This window comes from Pipistrellus hanaki (assembly GCF_964339955.1).
Source record: "Pipistrellus hanaki genome assembly, chromosome: X".
Taxonomy (NCBI): domain Eukaryota; kingdom Metazoa; phylum Chordata; class Mammalia; order Chiroptera; family Vespertilionidae; genus Pipistrellus; species Pipistrellus hanaki.
This window is the reverse complement of record NC_140524.1, coordinates 12,960,429-12,979,636: the sequence shown is the minus strand read 5'-3', so window position 1 is coordinate 12,979,636 and position 19,208 is coordinate 12,960,429. Positions and strand designations below refer to the sequence as shown.

The 19,208-nt window shown below is 48.3% G+C and overlaps 2 protein-coding genes across 9 annotated transcripts in view; one reads left to right on the top strand and one right to left on the bottom strand.

Moving 5' to 3' along the window:
- MTMR1 (myotubularin related protein 1) overlaps positions 1 to 3,587 on the top strand; it is a 62,818-nt gene extending 59,231 nt beyond the window's left edge. For all 7 annotated transcript variants that reach the window (XM_084871202.1, XM_084871198.1, XM_084871201.1 and 4 more), the window contains 2 exons: positions 85 to 261; positions 1,229 to 3,587. In XM_084871202.1, the coding sequence (XP_084727328.1) occupies positions 85 to 261; positions 1,229 to 1,390 (339 nt within the window). In that variant the 3' untranslated portion in view covers positions 1,391 to 3,587. The remainder of the gene's footprint in view (positions 1 to 84; positions 262 to 1,228) is intronic.
- A 1,181-nt stretch (positions 3,588 to 4,768) lies between these two features.
- The window catches only part of CD99L2 (CD99 molecule like 2), a 79,114-nt gene continuing 64,674 nt past the window's right edge, over positions 4,769 to 19,208 (bottom strand). Inside the window, exons 8-11 of one of the 2 annotated variants that reach the window (XM_084871214.1) lie at positions 15,436 to 15,474; positions 14,811 to 14,930; positions 8,862 to 8,927; positions 4,769 to 7,582 (exon numbers count right to left, since the gene is read on the bottom strand). In XM_084871214.1, the coding sequence (XP_084727340.1) occupies positions 7,518 to 7,582; positions 8,862 to 8,927; positions 14,811 to 14,930; positions 15,436 to 15,474 (290 nt within the window). In that variant the 3' untranslated portion in view covers positions 4,769 to 7,517. Of the gene's footprint in view, positions 7,583 to 8,861; positions 8,928 to 10,546; positions 10,597 to 14,810; positions 14,931 to 15,435; positions 15,475 to 19,208 lie in introns of those variants that run through there. The other variant, XM_084871215.1, reaches the window with a different exon arrangement.

Here is a 19,208-nt window from a genome sequence, read left to right as displayed (position 1 = left end):
TCCTTTTCTTTATGTAATACAAATTCTTGAGGATCTAAAGAAAAGCTGAATTTATCTCAATATATTCCTGTTTTTGTTTTTCAGGATATACATACAAAGACTATATCCTTATGGTCTTATATCAATAGTCAGCTCGATGAATTTTCTAACCCCTTCTTTGTGAATTATGAAAACCACGTCTTATATCCTGTTGCCAGTATGAGTCATTTGGAATTATGGGTAAACTATTACGTGCGATGGAATCCACGAATGAGGCCTCAGGTATCTTTTTGTTTTTCTTCTTTTCAAAAGAGCACGTCTTTCTGCCACCCTAAGGGTAACAGCCTGGCCTTGTCCTCAAGGCCCTGTGTGGTCTGACCCCAGCCTGCCTCTCCTGCTCACCTCTCACCAGGTCCTGCTGCCCCTCCCCTCCAGCATTCCAGAACCTTCCAAGTATTAGAAGCATGTGCTGTCCCTTCTACCTGGAGCACTTTTCCCTCACCCTTTTCACATACATGCTTGCTTCATCCCACAGGGAGCAGTGTGAAGAGCACATGCTCTGGGGGTGGGGGGTGCTTTTGGACACTCCACTCCTACCAGGCCTGTTTATTTCATCATTTATCTCCACCAAAGAGTGAACTGTCCAATCATGGAGCCAATGATGATGAGCCATTAGAGGGCGTTAAGTGGTTGTGCCTAGCTGTATGGAAGGAAGGAGGGAGGGAAGAGCCAATGTCCCCAGGGGACTCGCCTCTGCTGGCAATGCCCTCTCCAGGGGCTTCTGCTAGCTCCCGTTCCAATAGATGAAAATGAATAAAACTTCAAGTTGTAGAAAGTGCTGGTTTAACAGAAGCATTTTTAGTCAGTAGAGCTATTTATAAAATTGTAAAAATTCAGAGGTAATGGAGGTATGTGTGCGTGCGAGGGGCACAAGCCAGTAGCATTTTACGACCAGTGAGTGTCCTTCTCCCAGTCGGTACCTGTGGCCTTGCCTGATGCCCAGGTTGAGGTTTCACTCGAGCCTGCTCGTGTTCTCTGGGAATTTGGCCAAGCTGGCAGGAGAGCACAGGGTGACAAAAGCATCCCTACAGGGTTAGTTGGAGCCTCCGGCTCCTGTGTCGGGAGTCCCTGTAACTTGGCATGAGAACACATGGGCATCTTGGTTGTGAACTCATCCTGCAGTGAGAAGCATCTGCATGCTGAAAGTGCCCTTGAGTGGCTAACGCAGCAATGTTCTGCTTTCCCCCAGATGCCAATTCACCAAAATCTCAAGGAGCTGCTGGCTGTGAGGGCGGAGCTGCAGAAGAGGGTGGAGGACCTGCAGCGGGAGGTGGCCACTCGAGCCTCATCCCCATCTGAGCGGGGTTCCTCGCCTTCCCACTCAGTCACACCCGTGCACACCTCAGTCTGATGCTGCAGAGACGATGGTTCCGGTGAGTCCAGCCACCGAGGCCATCCTGCAGCTCCACTGCTCTCCCCGGTGACTCAGGCAAGGGTCCTGCCACCTGTTCCAGCTACAGATTGTGATCTTGTCTTTTAGTATTAGGTCCACCGCCTTCCACATCTGGACGGCACTTCCAACCAGCAACCTGTGTGTGGCTAAGTGCCAGCTCCCAGTGTCATCTATAATTTTTTGTTTTCTGAACATCCCATTTCCCTCCTGTTGGGTTTCTCGGGGTGGCTGTCTGTCCCATTGACCCTGTGACCAGCCCAGGCGCTTGGGAGAAGCCATAGTGAATGGAACACAGTGCTTCGGTTCAAGAAAGTCTCATATCCTTTCTTTCCTTCATTAAAACAAACACCATTTACTTAGAGACCATGTTGCCAGCCCCGGGCTTCTTTCAGCTCCTCACTACAACTTGACTGTTTTAAAGTTAACTATTTTGGGGGGGGAAATAGACCATTGCCCTCTGTTCTAGAGTTCTTGCAAGGGGGCCCCTGTACCAATTACTGTTGTGTACATGTAAGGTATTTTTTAAAAAGATAAATATGCATTTATTTTCCTATGTCCTTTTTTATGTTTTTTACCAGTCACTCCAGGAGGTATCTGCTAACTGGACTGTGTGAGAAATTCTTTTCAAAAACAGCTCATGATAACTTTTATGTGGTACATTTGACACGTGACTTGAATACAATCGTTTAAAAGGCCCCGTGTCTAGCCTCACCCAACTTTGGTACTTGCCCCCTGAGGTAGCCTAGGCCACCGATGGCAATAGCAGCAGTTTCCCTTGGGAGAGGACTCCGGCAGCTCTGCGCTGGCCTCCCTGTGGGCTCCTTCACAGAGCTATCCACAGCTCCTGGCCTGTCTGACCTTGCAGCCTCCTGCTTTTGAGTCCACTCTCACCTGTTCCCTGCCTGTCTGAAGATCACTTTCATTCAGTCTATTCCTATGACTTCATGTCAGTATTTTAAAGCAACCACCGAGCTGTGGCTTCAGTTGCCAAAAGCAGAACATGCACTTCCCTGGGTTTTCTCATCACAAAGCCAACCTTGTCCGGCCAGGCCTCTCCTCCCAGTTTTGAGCCTTCCCTCCTGACTTTGGCACTCTGTCAGCGTGGGTAGGAACTAATTTACCATCAGCTGGTCCATCCACTAGAGCTAGAGCTGAGTCCCTCTGTGCGGTGTCACAGAATCTTGCACCCGCCCCAGCAGGTCACACCCTCCCCCTGCCCTGCCCATTTTTTGCCAGTCACTGGAACCCCCATCACTGCGGGAATTAAGCTTGCCTTTGGAGACAGGGCGCCTCAGAAGCCCATAGGGTTAGTGCTGAGTACAACTGCATTGGAATATCTAGTTTGTTTAATTGATGCACAGTCTTACATATTGACCTTATTTTTGAAAATATATTCTTAAACAAAGATTTTTTTTACAAATAGTTAAGAGAGATGTTTTTTCAACTTGGAGCTTTCTGATTCTTAAAGAAAATTATCTGGTACTCATAAAGGTATCAGAAGTACTTCTTCAAAGTGATTTGATTACCTAAAATGAATTCTCCATTTTTATCAGCTGGGGATTTGTTTCTAAATCACAGTTCAATTTATATTAGCTTTTGATTTATGCTCCCAACATATCTGAAAGCTTATTTACAAATGGATAAACTGGATTATTCATTGATACTCTGATTTTTTTTCTAAATGGAGACATTCCCTTTTTTTGTTCCCTAGAAATATCCTTAACTCCCCAGCTGCACTAAGACTATTAAACTTGGTGGGGACTGGATGAGGCTTCTGACAGAACCAGAGTAGCAGAGTGGGCTTAGTCTTGCCCAGGTCAGCTAGCGTGGTGCTGGGTATTGTGTGGGCCTAGCCTGGGCTGCCACACCTTCCTCTGCATGCGGGACCCTAGGAGGAGCCCTAGAAACTCCCCTTGGATTTGAAAGCAGCAATCGAGATCATTCTCCTTGATATGTTCCTAGCACAAAACTATTTCTAAAATAATTTGAAGTATAGTTTTGTTACCTAAGCAGTTCTTTTTTTTTTTTCGGTTTTATTTAAGTGTACTAGAATGTAAAACCTTTACGGTGCAGATTTTTAAAAACTGGTACAGTATCGTATTTGCCTCACCTGATGCACTATATTACAATCTGTAATTAAAATGATAATATCTTTGCTCTGTGGTTTCTTTTTTTCAAGTGTTTTGGTAGATTTTTCCCCTTGGGGAAAATTAGCAATGGTAAACAGTCAATCCATGTTATTTTATGATGTGCCTTTCAATAATTGAATTCATTTACTAAGTCATAAATGCAATTTATCTGAAGTCCTCATGATTTGGCTGAAATGGGTAAGTACTGTGATTTAGAAATCTGAAATGCCCCTTGACCTTAACCTTGAAAAAGATGTTATTGACACAGGAAAGGACTGGAGACACCTGAGAACCAGGTGCAGCTCTGAGGAGGCAGGGCTGTCTTTCCAGGCCATGAGTCCTTCACCCTAAAACTGGGTGCACTTCTAAGAAGCGCACATAAGGAATGCTGGCCTTCTGCGGGGTGGGGGGGGGAGTTGTAAGGGCTTGGATGAAACCATGGTACCCCTGAGGCCTACCCTTCTTAAAAAGTCCTGGGTTCCTGTCCCTTTCCACAGAGCAGTCACTGGAGCTGTAGTTCTCAGCAGTGACAGCTGAGTAGCAAGGCTAGGAGGGCCACTGTGTGAGACCCCAGTTGGCCATGCAGAACCCCTGCACTGAAAAGTCACTCGGTGGGTTTGGGTTTGAAGACTTAGTGCTGTTTTACTACCAGAACAAAAATGTCACCCACCTCAATGTGGAAGTCCTCCCAGTGCCCACCGCATCTTGCTCACGCTGAAATGTCAAGTTGTCTTTTCCGTTTGTAAGCCAAGCTGTGGGGTCGTGACAAGAGCACACTTTATCCCAAGCAGGCCATTCCACACGCAGCAGCAATGAGTGATGGGGTGCAGGGCCCCCCTACCTGCTCAGTTTGTCTGGCTGAAACCACTGCACAGACCTCACAGCCACCCTCCATGCTGCCTTTTGTTGAAGAAGGCAAAGCAGTGGGCTTGGGAGTCAAGAGTCTGGGGCCTGCCTCTGCCCTCCCGCCCACCCCTTACCCCCCACGCACCCTGGAACATCAGGCAAGTCACTGGATAGCTCCAGGCCTTAGCTCCTTATACCCTGAGGGGGGCCAGCCCCTGGAAGCCCCAACCTACCCCTCTCCTTCCAGAGAAATACCTTTGGCTGGGGAGGGTGTGGGGGAGGTCGGCTCCATATCATAATGAAGGAAAAAACAGCATCATCTGACAAAGGAAGGGCCTTAAACACCATCACAATGCAATAATCTCTTAGGTTCCATTTTATTTCATGCAAAGACGAGACAGTTTACAATTCACACTTAAATACAAGCACATAAAAAGTACTGGGGCCTCGATCAGTCTCTATTTCTTCTTCCTCCGAGAACTGGTACTAATGCCCAAGCCAAGTAGCCAAGGCAGTGGACTGGCACTGTTCTGTGGGTCTGACCTGAGAGGGTATTCCACCCCACGAAGCTGCCATGTCTCCTTCCTCCACGGGCTCAGTTATTGACACTGAGCCAGCTCTCCTCCCCCGCTCCCCCCAACCTGCCCACCACGTTAAGCTGATAAGGACTGGCTCCTTTCAACTGGCCCTTCTAATTCACTCACTGTGTCTCGCTTATCACCTCAGAGAGGCCTACACCAGCCAATGCAACTTGCAGATAATCACAAAGTTACAAAAGCCCTGTAGGCTTCTGCAGGTATCAGTACTCCCCCTGGGATGACAGCTCGACAAATGGGTGGCTGAGTGACTTTCCAGGCTTGGCCAGCCACTAGCAGAGAGTCTGAGCACGCCTTCTACAGAAGGCACCCAGAGAGCTAGGAAGGAACAAAATGGGTTTGGCAACTGAAGTCAGTGCTGCTCAGAATGTGGCTTTACTGAGTGTGTTTACTTCTCAGCCCAGATGGAGTAGTGCAGGCTCTTTGCCATCGCAAGCCTCAGGTTAAAGCTAAGGGGAGAAACCCAACAGTGCTAATTCCGGTACCAATCCTCACCATGCCAGGGGCCACACAGGCTACATCGCTCCTCATCCTACTTGCTGCTGTGGCTGACTTCTCTATACATGTGCACAGTTCCCGGTGGCAGGTAGAGAAGTATTTAATCGCACGCAAACGCGGGCCCTATGTTTCCCCTTTAAAGGCCTCAGGAGGGCCTTGGTGCCCAGCCATCCTAACGCAATCCCTCTCTGACTCCTGTCCTTAGGACACTGGCTGTCCCTGGGTCCTGAGGTCAACCTATCTATGTAGCAACAAGCCACAGGTGCAAAATTCTTCATAGCTGCCTCCAGCCCAGCACTGGCCAGGGTTCAGGCCATTAGCTCTTGTCATCATTGGGATGGAGAAGCCAAGCAAAGTTGACAACAATCTGGCTAGTAAGGGCTGGGAGGTGTTAGAAACGGGCATACCTTGCAAGGAATGCCTCCCCTGCTCAATCTCTTGGAACCTGGAGAGGCCACATTTTCCTTCTTCCAATGTCCTATGCTCCATACCCCATCAAAGACACACACTCCTGGCTGAATGGGAGGTACCCCGACACAGAAGGCATTTTAGGACCCACAGGCCTACGTTGGGAATGGATCTGAAGGGCAGCACTGAGCCACACAATCCAACCGAACTGATTACCATTACACAACGGAGTATGTTTTTAAAACAAGTGCATAAATGAACACATAGGGCATCCATTAGATAACCTATGGGGTCCGTTCAGGTTTCAACTGTTTCTTTAAGTTGGAGTTGGCTCTCAGCTCAGCAGACAAGGAGCTAACGTAGAGCCTGGGAGACTGGTGGGGCCTCCCGTGCAGGGCAGAGGCACATGAACTTGTGTACATAGGAGCCCACCTTCCTGCTGACCTTCATTATGCTTTCAGGGAGTGACTTTTGACACTCCCAACTCATAATCAGTAGACGGTGACTCCACATTCTAGCTCAGCTTCTAACAGCAGAGTTCCCAGAAACAGGCCAAAAAGAACATTCCAGGAAGTCAGCTCTGCTCCAGCCCAAACAAGATAGTGCCAGGTCAAGTGAGGAGCCAGTCCCCAGGTTCTGGTGTTTCCCACAGTGAGCAGGCCCCCAGTGCTCATCATCAGCAGGCCAGGCAGTATATCTATAAACTTGCCAAGGCAGGCATATGTCGTTAAACCAAGCAAACATCCTTTCTCTCCCCTTCCCTCCCCTTTCCCTCAAATATATTTCTAAGCAAACAACAAGCATGCTTCTGGCTTTGATACTCATTCTTGATGTCTAGCTTTTGCTACCAAAAAAGGACACAAGAGGGAGGGGGATAAATGCATTTCTAGTATATAAATGATTCCTAAAAACTAATCATGTCAGCCTGGAGACCACGTCCAATCCCCTGTGGAATCAGAAGGGAATTAGACCTTAGAGTCACAGCTTCTACTTGTCTAGAAAATTCCTAAACTCTGAGGGCAGGGCTAGCATGCCATGCATTTTTGCAATTAAATAAATGTAAAACATAAAGCTCTCTGGAAGCCCAGCAGCAGGTGTCAAATTGGAATTGGAAAGGACAGAAATGACCCCCCCGTACCTGGTGTTCACTGGTTTGTTCCTTGCAGGGTCTCTAAGCACCGTGTGTGTTAGCTGTGTTAGTTCTCTGAGGTCACACCAGGGCTGCCTTTTGGCAGAAACCCGCCAGTGAGTCAGTGTAATAACTCAGGAATCACACTACCCTGTGGTCTATCTTGTCTGCTTGGCCTCTCTCAGCTTGGTCCCCCTCCCCAGCTCAGTGAGGCCTGGGACTGTCTAGTTTTGGGGAGGAGGTGACCCAGCAGCTCCCAAGGCTGGATTTCAGGGTACCTTTGGCAGGGAGGGCACCCCACCCTGTCTGCAGGGCAGAGAAACCAATCTCACAAACACCAAGAGCTCATCCAAAAAAAACTTAGAACAACGAGAAGCCAATGATATCAAAGGAACAGGACAGCAGCTGAGGGTCCTAATGAAAGAAGGATCTTGGTCCTCAGTGGCAGGACCACTGTGAGCGGCTGCTGCAAGGGATCCTCAGATCCGAGGCGGCTGGGGCTGCGGTGGCTCTGCGGACTGTGGTGGCCGTTCTGAGTATTTCACTGGGAAGAGAAGATGCCCATTAGAAGGGATGCATGTCCATGCTGCACAGAAGGCACAAATACACAAGCGAGCTCCTGCTGGGGACAGTGAGCTGGTTCCCTGTCTGTCCTGTCCAGGGGCTGGGGCAGCACAGCCCCGCCTGGCCAAACTCCCCTCTAGTGTAAGGTGACCAGATGTCCCGCTTTTGACGGGACAGTCCCGATTTTTAACAATTTGTCCTGTGTCCCACAGCGATTTAAAAAAATCGGGACTTTTTTAAAGACGCCTCAGGACAAATTTCATCCTAAGCAAGTACTCATCCTAAGCAAGGGCGTGGGGCACCCTGTGCACCCCCACTGCTGCTGCCCGCTAATATAGCCACAAGATGCCTACTCAGCCCCTACTGAGGAAAACAGCCTTTCCTGACCACCCCACTCGAATTCTGGAGCCATAGGTGGTATCTACCCTGAGAAGTTGACCCCTCCAGGCCAGTAGACCTTAAGCAGCCTCCATTGCTGGTGGCTCCTGCACCCAGAACGGGCTTCATGACCATCAAAGAGCCAGGGAGGGAGGGAGGGAAGGAGGGACGGAGGGAGGAAAGGAGAGAGGGAAGGAGGGAAAGAGGGGGGGGAAGGAAGGGTGGAGGGAGAAAGGGATGAAAAGAGGGAGAAAGGGGGAGGGGGAAAGGAAGGGTGGAGGGAGAAAGAGAGGAAAAGAGGGAGAAAGGGAGAGGAGTGAAGGACGGGTGGAGGGAGAGAGGAAAAGAGGGAGAAAGGGAGAGGGGGGAGGAAGGGTGGAGGGAGAGAGGAAAAGAGGGAGAAAGGGAGGAAGGGAGGGAGGGAGGGAGGAAGGGAGGGAGGGAGGGAGGAAGGTTCCCATAATAGGGTCCTTGTTTTAACAAAGTTCCCTCTTGCCTTTGGCAATTTTCAAATTAAAAGTTTATGTGTCTAGGGTAAAATATCCCCCAGGACTCTATCAGAATTTGTCCGGAGTCATCTATTTTCATTGCAGCGAGTACATGGGCCAAGGGCTCATGCTCAGATAACTCAGGAGCACAGACCAAGCCCCAATAGTGCACTGAAGTTCTTAACACAGCACCAGCTGTCCCTCGCTGTGGTCCCACTCTCCCTGGTGGCCATCTGATCAGGGGCTGAGTGCAGGGACCTCTGGGGCACTGCAGCCCTTGTTCCACCCGGATATTCTAGAAACAGACACCTCTGCACTTCCTGCTTCCCTAGCACAGTGCTGGGTTCACCAACTAGGGGACCTTTGGCAAGGGACACTGACCAAAGTCTTTACCTTGAGGTTCTTCACACACAACAGCTTCCAGGTTCTCTCCCTTCACGTAGTCTGCATTGAGACCCTCTGCAAAGGGCAAAGGGCAGAGTTAATGACTGAACCAAAGGGTCTCCCACCATGATCAAGCACTCCCAACCAAGTCCTCCAACTCCCTTCAGACTCAGACCCCGCACCCTGAGCCACCTGAATGTCATTTGGGCAGAGTGGCTGGCTGGGAGTGTGCTGCCTGCCCAATTCTCATCATCATCCTCAGAAATAATATAACGTGGCAAAGGCCCCTAACAAACCCCATCCGCATAGGGCAGGTGGCACCGCATGTAGATTGTGGGCCAGACAGCAGCTCCGCTCAGCAGAGGGGGCACCAAATAGCAGGGCTCAGTGTCACCCGTGGGTCCATATGCTGGGCCAGGGGCCAGGGAGGCAGAGAGGGAGCCAAGCATTGCATGAGTAACTGATGGATGCTGAGCAGAGAGGGGCAGATAGCTGAGTGGAGCTCACTTTGGAGATGCCTGCAAAGCCTCCGGCTGGTGAATAGCCTTCCCGGCAACACCAGCATGGAGAGGCCAACCAGCTCCTCTACCCTGCCTTAGCGCGTACAGGTGCTAGGACCCAGTAACAGCTGCTCTGGTCTAGTTACTTGGGCTTTCTCCCGCCCACTTCCAAGAGGGACAAAGCATCCTCTGCATGCCAGTGCTCTGGCCACCGAGCAGTACCATGCTGGACACTCAGGACTCGGAGTGGACCCCACCTCTGCTGCTGCTTGGGGAGAGTCAAGAGCCCCTGTCTTATTCTTAGATGGGCAAGAGACTGGAAATCTCATCAGAGCTCTGGGCCTGTGGGAACACTGGGTCATGGTTACAACCAACCAACCAAATGAGTAGGCGCCAGTGTACGTCATTCCACCTACGGGGCTGCATTCAGGCTCTTTGCCTAGAAAAGTATGTCTGGCCGAAACCGGTTTGGCTCAGTGGATAGAGTGAAGGGTCCCGGGTTCGATTCCGGTCGAGGGCATGTACCTTGGTTACAGGCACATCTCCAGTAGGGGGTGTGCAGGAGGCGGCTGATCGATGTCTCTCTCCCATCGATGTTTCTAGCTCTCTATCCCTCTCCCTTCCTCTCTGTAAAAAATCAATATATTAAAAAAAAATAGAAAAAAGAAAGAAAAGTATGTCTGTATGCCCTGATGCTTGCTGGGCTCAAGGCGACACCAGATGGGTCTAGTAAAAATGTGGGTGTCTGTCAGCAGGTGTGGCTGGCCCCCATATGGGACAGAGGTTAGGTGATGGAGCTGGGGGAAGCTATCCCAAGCTAATGGGGGGGGATGGGAGAGGCCTTGACTTCTGATCACTGTCCAGCTGCTTTCCTGGCATATGCACTGGACTGGCTTTTACCTGTGTGCAGTCATCTGGTTGCTCCTCAGGAATGACCACCAGGGGGCATCTGAATCCCACACACGACCTTCACCACCACCCACACATCCCTGAACCCAGCCTAGGGACAGAAAGTCTGGCAGGTGGCACCCTCCCACGTGTATCAGGGAAAGCTAAAGATGGTGTGGTTGCAGCCAAGTTGGAGAGTGCCAAGGAAGAGGATGGGGTGGAGAGCGGTGAGGAGGAGCAAGAGCAGCGGGATGAGGGGAGGACGGAGGGGGCGGTGACAATGAGGCATTGAGGCCAAAGCTGAAGAGAAAAATGAGTACGTCAAAGTACATTGTTACCTTGACCTTCTGCTGCATCTGAAGGCAAGACACAAAACTTAGGACCTGCAGCAAGAACTCAGCCCCCGGTAACAAAGCACACGGGCTTCCGGTGAAACACGCTGGCCCTTGGCACTGAAGGCAGAGACGGGAAGCAAAGGGTTCCCACAACCTGAGCCCTTGTGATGGCAGAAAAGGCTGGAAGCCCCTAAGGGCCACAGCGGGGAGAGACCCTTCTAGTAGCCACGCACCACCCCTAGGGGGGTTTCCTGGTGCACCCAGTGCAGAGCAGCTTCTGCTCTGCCTTTTCTGACCTCTGCACAGTGGGAGTTGAGGCCACCCTGGGCAGGAATTCCCAGCCCCCAGCTTCACAGTGGGATTAGCCACTCCCACATCCATGGGATTCTTCCTGATTCCCCCACAATGTAGGTACCAGGTATCACAAGACGCACATACAGTCTTCCCACAGGCTGACAGTTCGGAGTGAATGGGGCAGCAGTCACAGATGCAGAAACAAACCACCAAGCCCAATCCTGCCCCATGATCTCCATACCAGTCAGCAGGGGGCACTGTGGGCACATTCAGGAGATGCATCTGGTCAGGGCCCTCAGGCTGAGAGAGTAAGAAGGCTTCCTGGGAAGGGAGCCCAGGCCCAAAGAATGAGAGAAGCTAAGTGAGGAGAGGGGACAGCAAGAGAGGGTGCTGGAGGCCCCAGGGCACACTCAAGGAAGTGAATATGGCTGAGGTGAAAATCTTATGGGGCCAGGGCTGCGAGGGTGGGGAGGGGAACGAAAGGGCAGGGTTGTAGTTTGAGGGAAACAAACTACAGAATGACAAGCAGTGAGGAACATGGGAGGTCCTGGCAGAGCTGGTCCTGTGCATTTTTAAGCATGTCCCTCTGGCTGCTCCACACAGTGTGAAGTGCGGGGAACATGGGGACAGGCAGGAGGCTGATGGAACCATCCAGATAGAGGACTAGGAGACCTGGCCCTAGAAAGGCATGGGCCATGGTGGTGGTGTGACCCCAGAGCAGGGGGCACAAGCCCCAAGATTGGTAAACCACAGATGTGGCATGAGGAGACAGGAGGATCCAAGAGGACTGGTGGAATATGTGAGAGGGGGAAGGGGCACAGGGACAGGGTGGAGACAACTTAAAAACTCTGAAGAGAAATTTGGTAGTACAGGGAGTGGATACAGAAGCAAAAGAGGTCCTTTTCAAAACTGGGGGATACTTCACACTTGATTTTTTTTCTGTGTAAATTGGGGGTGATGTTAGCACTTGAATAGGTGTCAAATAAAGGGATTCAGGACAGGGTAGGTTAAACAATGATAATGATATCATTAATAGATTGAAGGGGGGGAAATGGGACCAAAGACACAGGTGGAGGGACCATTCATAAAGGAGCCAGTGTGTGAGATCTGATCTGAAGCCTGTGGCAGGGAAGGAAGCCTCCCCTTAGACTGAAGTGGAGGCGCTGGGGAGAGGCCTATTGGTTCCCACGCAGGGATCTGTGAGGCCAATGAGTTCCATGAACTTCTTCAGAGCCATCATTAGCTCTAACAGCCCATTTGTTTCTCTCGCCTATGCCACCCTGCCAGCAGGCTCACCCCCACTACCTGGCCCAACAATAACCTCACCTCAGGGTTGCCCTCCAGAAAGGTCACATCCATGTCCTCCAGCTTTGTTGCTACAAAACTTTCAGCTGTCATTCACACTCCCTCTTTTGGGTTTATTCTTTCCCAAATCTATACTAATACAAGGGTAATATGCTAATTAGGGAAGACATCTTCCCGGACATCCATCTGGACATCCATTCAGACAAAGCTGCGAGGCCCAGGGTTCACAGCAGCTTGAGCCCCAGTGGCTGCGAGGCCTGGAGCTCAGGCCTCACATATGCCACGGCCAGCAGTGGCAGCAGCAGCGGGGTGATGGGGTTGGCGCCTTCCCCTGATCAGTCTAGTCGCCTCCCGCAGAGGGAGGCCAAACTACAGCTTAGGCCCGCTCCCCATGGACATCCCCTGAGGGCTCCCAGACTGTGATGGAGGGGGCGGGCAGGCCAGGCTGAGGGACCCACCTAGTGCATGAATTTTCATGCACTGGGCTTCTAGTATCATATAAGTTGCTCAGTTCTATATACCAAGTCCTTCATGTGTTCACATTTTATTTGCCTTCCCTGATAATCCAATTTGCAAAACCTCAGATCTGTTTTATGTGAAAATAATGTATTCTCATTTCACCTTAGTACCCCCACAGAGACAAACACATACAATCTAGACATCTCTTTTTTGGTTTGGAAATCAACTTTTTTTCTCCTCCCTCTTTCTACCTACTGGCTCCCCTTCTGGATTCACGGCTTCCCATCTGGAGTAAGTTCCTACAAGGTCTGTCTGTGCCTTTGTTTCAACTATGAGATGAGGGTGTACATCATTTCTAACCAATGGGGCTGTGGGAGGTCTTACTATTCGGGTAATGATGTTGTACTGGAGTGAATGGTGGCCCCCAAAAAGTTATATCCTGGAACCTGTAAATGTGACCTTATTTGGATAAGAGTCTTTGCAGAAGTGATCAAGTTAAGGATCTCGAAATGAGATCATGCTGGATTATTCAGGTGGACCCTACAATTAATGACAAGTGTCTGTATAAGAGACAAAATAGGAGAGACAGACACAGAGGGAAAGGCCATGTGAGGACAGAGGCAGAGACTGAAGTGATACAGGTTTCTATCATGGGACATATAGGGTCACCAGTACCTGGAAGAAGCAAGAAAGGATCCTTTCCTAGAGCTCCCAGAAGGAACCAACCCTGCTGACACCTTAATCTTGGACTTCTGGCCTCCAGAACTGGCAGAGAATATATTTCTATTGTTGTAAGGCAGTCCATTTCTTTTATTTTGCGCTGGGACAAAGGAAAGCTCTAAGGACAATCCAGTCTCCAGGTCTGCACTCCTTCTGATTCTTCCTGTTCACGCCACTGTACAGCCAAGCTCCGCAATCCCTGGGGAGTTGACAGTATCTCAAGCAGGGAGACCATGAATAGTTGTGCACAGGGATGTGAATAATGCCCCCAGAGTACTGTGCGCAGTCTGTGTAGCTGTATGCTGTGGCCCTGGTCAAGAATGTTGTGTAAAAGAAGTAAATATGATGGCCGGATGAAAAAGTAGTTGGAGATTTCAGCAATATCCTCACTCAAATCATTCTGGGACTCGGGTTAATTTTTCTGGGGAGCTCAGCTCCCAACTAGAATTAAGGGCTGAGTTCTAGAGCAAGAGTAAGAGAAGCCTCATAGGGGATAATCCTAAGCTTCAGGAAAGAGGAAATCTACCGCTGAGTCAGATACTGTCCCTTGAACTAAAAATTACCAGTCTTAGAGACATACTCTCAGCAAACAGTGACACATCAATGCTTTGCTTACAAAACCAAGTGTGGTTTTTCTGCCTCCCGCCCCAACAGCATTGCCACAGGGCTTCTGGTATGGGATACCTGACAGCTTCCAAGATAGAATTCCATTTGTACCACATCTTTAGAAAACCATGCCCTAAAGCAGATGCATCCTAGCTTTCACAAATCTAGTACGTAAAGGAAGGGGCAAAACTACATCTAGTTTCTCTCTCGCATTCCTACATTAAAACAATTCACAATTCCACGTATTTTAAGATGTTCTGGCTCACAAGGGAAGGAGCAGGGACACCAGGGCAGTGACTTCTTGGGATCTGAAAGGAAGGGAAAAGTTGCCAGAATGAATGGTCCCCAGAGACTGCTGCCTTCTGCTCTGGAGAAAAATGACAGCATGAGAGGAAGCTGTTGACCCCAGAGCCTCTGAAGCTCCCAAATTCCTTTGGGTGAAATCTGAGGCCATACAGAAATCCCAGGGTCTCTCCTGTTCTATGACAAAGAAACATCACAATGGCCACTGGGCTCTGCCCTCACAGCAATCTGGCTTCTAGAAACTGGAACCCTGGAAGACCGAGGTCAATGTGTCCAGCCCTATCCTCTCTTCTAGGCTGGTTTACACTTTAGTTTGGCCTAGACCTGTCCTCAAGCATTTCCAAAACTGCACCTCCCTCGCCCCTCCCCCAAGAAGTCTTCTCTGGAGTTGCTCTCAGGCAGGCTGTGGAATAGACCAGAATCTCAACTTGCTCATGACTCTTCCCCTTTCCCTCAAAAGGCCTTAACCATTCGTTCATGTCCAGGAGTGGGGGGAAAGCAATTGCTGCGGGCACAGCCACAAGTGGCTACAAGGCAGATCCACTTACGCTGGATTCGGAAGCAGAACTTCTTCTGCTGGTAGGAGATGTAGCTGGTGACGGCGCCAATCAAGGCCATGGCCAGGGCACTGGCCACACCGGCAATGGTGCCAGTCTCTGGTGACATTCCTGGGGAAAGATGAGGTTGGGAGAAATAAGAAGACTCGGGGTTGAGCTAAAAGTAACTAACACAAGGATCAGCTCAGACACTGACCTAAGTTTGTCCTATTGCTCAGGACTTCCGAGCCAGTTTTGAGAGACCCAGCCATTTGTATCAGAGGGGTTCAAATGACATGGTGCCCCCTTGGACTTGCCGAATGCTTCTCATTTTCTGTAAGGATTTCTATTTTGAGAAGCCTAAAAGGTGGACATGGAAACGGTGCAGTCCCTATTGAACTCAGTTCCACTTAGGTCTCTGGGTCTCACACCAGCGAGCTTCCCATGGGACCATCTCCCTGGAGATCCATGCTTTCATGATTCATTCCTTTAAATGACTCTGTCCCTCTGCTGTTGGCCTCACCATTCTTTAGCGGAAACAATGAGGGAAAGGTCTGGTAGGCCAACTCGTGAGGAGAGTGGGCCAGCACTATGTCTCCTTGTGGTTTCCAACAGAAATCTTAGGACTCAAACTCACCGGCTTCCGAGTCGTCATTGGTGCCATACCGGCCATCACCTGGAGAAAGGATGAGAGCACAGTGTCTGCTGTGAGTCTATGACCATCCAGCTCGGGGTTAAGAGAGACAGCCGCTTTCCAACTCCCTGACCCTTCTGATTACCCCCTTGCACAGGCTCCAGGCAGTAAATCCCCCAAAGGAAGCAATACTCACAAAGCCCAGGATTCCAGGTAGGAATTTTTATTTTCAAAATGATAGCAACTATGCATTGAGCATTTGTGATATCCTAGATCCTAATGCACAGTACTCCATTGAATTTCCTTGCAATCGAGTGGGGCAGATCACCTCACACCCCCATCTTACAGAAGAGAGAGCAGAAGCTTAAGGACTTGCCAACAGGTGGCTGGGCTGGGTCCATGTCAGGTGAGCCTGACTCTGAATGACAGCAGTATGTGTGTCCCATTTATCTACTATGGTAAGAGTATTTATTCTTTATCTGAAACTTATATAAAACTTTGTGTGTTTTTTTAAAAAGATGAAATGCTAGCATAAATATTCATACTCCCACCAGCCAGTGAGATTTACGATTAATATTTCAATGTACTTTCTTCCTGTGCCTAGTACTTTATCTGCTTTTCTTCAAATCCACATGTTTCTGTTCATGTAACTTAAGTATGTACACAGCATCCTTGCAAGATGCTACAGGATTAAATCATAAGAGTTTTTAAGGGCTTCCACGTCCAGCTTGGCATAGATTTGGAGTTGTTTACAAATGCAGGTTGACAATCCCTTACCCAGAATTTTGAAATTCAAAGAAAAATAGTTTCTGAAATATCACAGAGATGGAGATGAGATTAGTGGCTGAAAGGAGTTATTGAGGATAGCGAGGGGCACTGTCTGTGATTATAAAAGGAAAACAGGCAGGATCCTTGTGGTGGCACAGCTGTCCTTTATCTTGACTGGTGGTAGTCGCAGGAATCTATACATGGGGTAAAGTTTCATAAAACACACACACACACACACTCTCTCTCTCTCTCTCTCTCTCTCTCTCTCTCTCTCTCTCTCTCTCTCCCCCCCCCCCCAGTCCAGCAGCTCCCTGCCAAGCAAGGGGTGCCATTTCAAGACATTAATTAGCTCTGAGCACTCCTTTCATGTCGTCCTCTGCTTCTCAGGGCATAACACTCATTAATGGAGGGAGACTGTTCACAAAGCCGAGTCCTTAGGGGAAATGGCCCTGGGATGTTGGAGGCAATGAACTCTGACATTTCCCTCACCAATCAAAGAATCAGGGGGAATGTGGGTTCCTGGATCGTAACAAATGTCCACCCTCTGGGAAGGGATGTTGGTACTGGGGGAGGCTGTGGGTGTGTGGGAGCGGGGTTGATATGGGAACTCTCTGTACATTCTGCTCAATTTTGCTGTGAACCTAAGAGTGCTCTAAAAAATAAAGTTGAAAAGAGTCTTGTGGGAGAAAATGAGGTTTGTTATGTTCCCACCTGGGGCTGAACCCTTGGATTAAATGCATTTTATAAAGAGCCATGGTTGGATCTGAATGGCTATTTACAAAACAAGGAACACTGGCATTTTCCAAACCACAATAGGGCTTCGTCAATGGCCTTCCTCCGCTGTGCTGGAGAGGCAAGCCCCCACATAGGCGTCCTCTGCTGACATGTCACCAGTTTTCCAGACAGATCTGAGCAATTCCACCTGTTCTTTCACCTTGATGTGGAATGAAGCTGAGCGTTCACAAGTCTCTCCTTCCTTGTTAATGACATAGTCATGCAGATTCATAGCAACTTGAACCTCACAGTCTGTATGATGGCTGAGTTAAGAGGGTGTTACATGAAATGTAAACAGGACTGCCTCTGGCTATTGTTCATCCAGATGCAGACAGAGAGACCTGGTATTCTCCCAGGCTGTCAAAAAGACTCAAAATCTCAACACATCTCTACAAATCCCTCACTATCTGACAATCTGTGACTGTATGGAAGCATTACCCTAAGATTACAAAAAAAAAAAGTTATTCCCCCCCCTCAAAAAAAGTGATCCCATCCTATGATCTCATTACTCAGACGGGCATGTGAGCTAGAAACACTATGAGGTTAAACAAACAATTGGAAAAAATGGGGCCAAAACCGGTTTGGCTCAGTGGATAGAGCGTCAGTCTGCAGACTGAAGGGTCCCAGGTTGATTCCGGGCAAGGGCATGTACCTTAGTTGCGGGCACATCCCCAGTAGGGGGTGTGCAAGAGGCAGCTGATCGATGATTCTCTCTCATCGATGTTTCTAACTCTCTATCCCTCTCTCTTCCTCTCTGTAAAAAATCAATAAAATATATATTTTTTAAAATGGGCATTTAAGATTCTTCCATCCCTTCTAGTTGCATGATCCTGAATTAAAGTCAGCCACACAGACCTGCCATTGTAGTTAGCCAAGCCAGTGTCATGGCTTTGATCCTCGTTTGGCAACAGAACTCTATTTCCTCTGAGCACAGAATGAACCCAGTTCCTTTATGAAATGCATGCCGTACAAAAGATAGTATTGGGACAACTGATGAACCACCGGCATAAAATAAATTTATCTAATCCAATACCTTCCACGGAAATTCCCAATAAATACAAAACAGATGAAGCCATAAAAGCACAACAAAAAAATGTAGGACAACATTTATATTGTCTTGGGGCAAGGGCCGAGTTTCCAAACATGACCCTAAATCCAGATACTTAAAAAGGAAAATATATCAAAAGTAAAAACTTTAGTACGAAAAGCACAAGCAACAACAACAACAACAACAAAAAAGGATAAATTGGACTTCATCAAAATCAAAACCGTCTGTGCTTTAAAGGATTTCACCAAAACAATGGAAAGACAAACCCACAAATTGGAGAAAACATTTGCAAATTGTGTATCTAATAAGGGACTGGCACTGACAATATATGAAGAACTCCTACAACTTGATAATAAAAAGGCAAATAACTAGATTTTAAGATATACAAAGGATGCAAATAGACATTTCTTCACAGACACACAAATGGCCAATAAGCACATGAAAATATGTTCAACATCATTAGTCATTAGGGAAATGCAAATTAAACCTACAATGAGAGATTTGATTTACACACATTAGGATGTCTATAATAAAAAAAAATGTAGCTAAGTATTGGTTAGGATGTGAAGAAATTGGAACCCTCAGATATTGATGGGAATGTAAAATTGTCTAGTTGCTATGGAAAACAGAGAAAAAGCAATGTAAGGTCTCTCTTGAAGGATGGATGGCTTAGCACTCTCGTGGGAATGAGTAGGAATTCATCTGTAAAAGAAAGGCTTTTAAGATAAACAGAATGTGAAGGCCCAAAGATATGCACTACTTGCTCATATGTATGTTTGGAAATAAAAGGAACCTGGTGGTCCAGGGCTGAAAGATAGGGCAGCAGGCTAAGGGGCTTCAATGTATCTTGTAAGCAGGGGAGAGTCATTAAAGGGAATTTTGTTTGCTGCTTTAAAAAAGTTTTATAACGTTCAAAAGAGTTGAAAACACTGTAGAGTGAGCACTCATATACCCAATATCTGGATTCTATAATGAACACTTTGCATTATTTGCTTTATCATTGTCCATCTACCCCTTTCTTATTTTTGTGATGCATTTCAGAGTTGCAAATATCAATTCACTGACCTCTAAACATATTTAGAGTTCCCCGTTTGCTTATGATTCCTTTGAAAGGTAAAGTTTACATATACAAATCTTACATGTACCATTTGATAAGTCTTGGTAGATGAATACTTACAAAATCCAT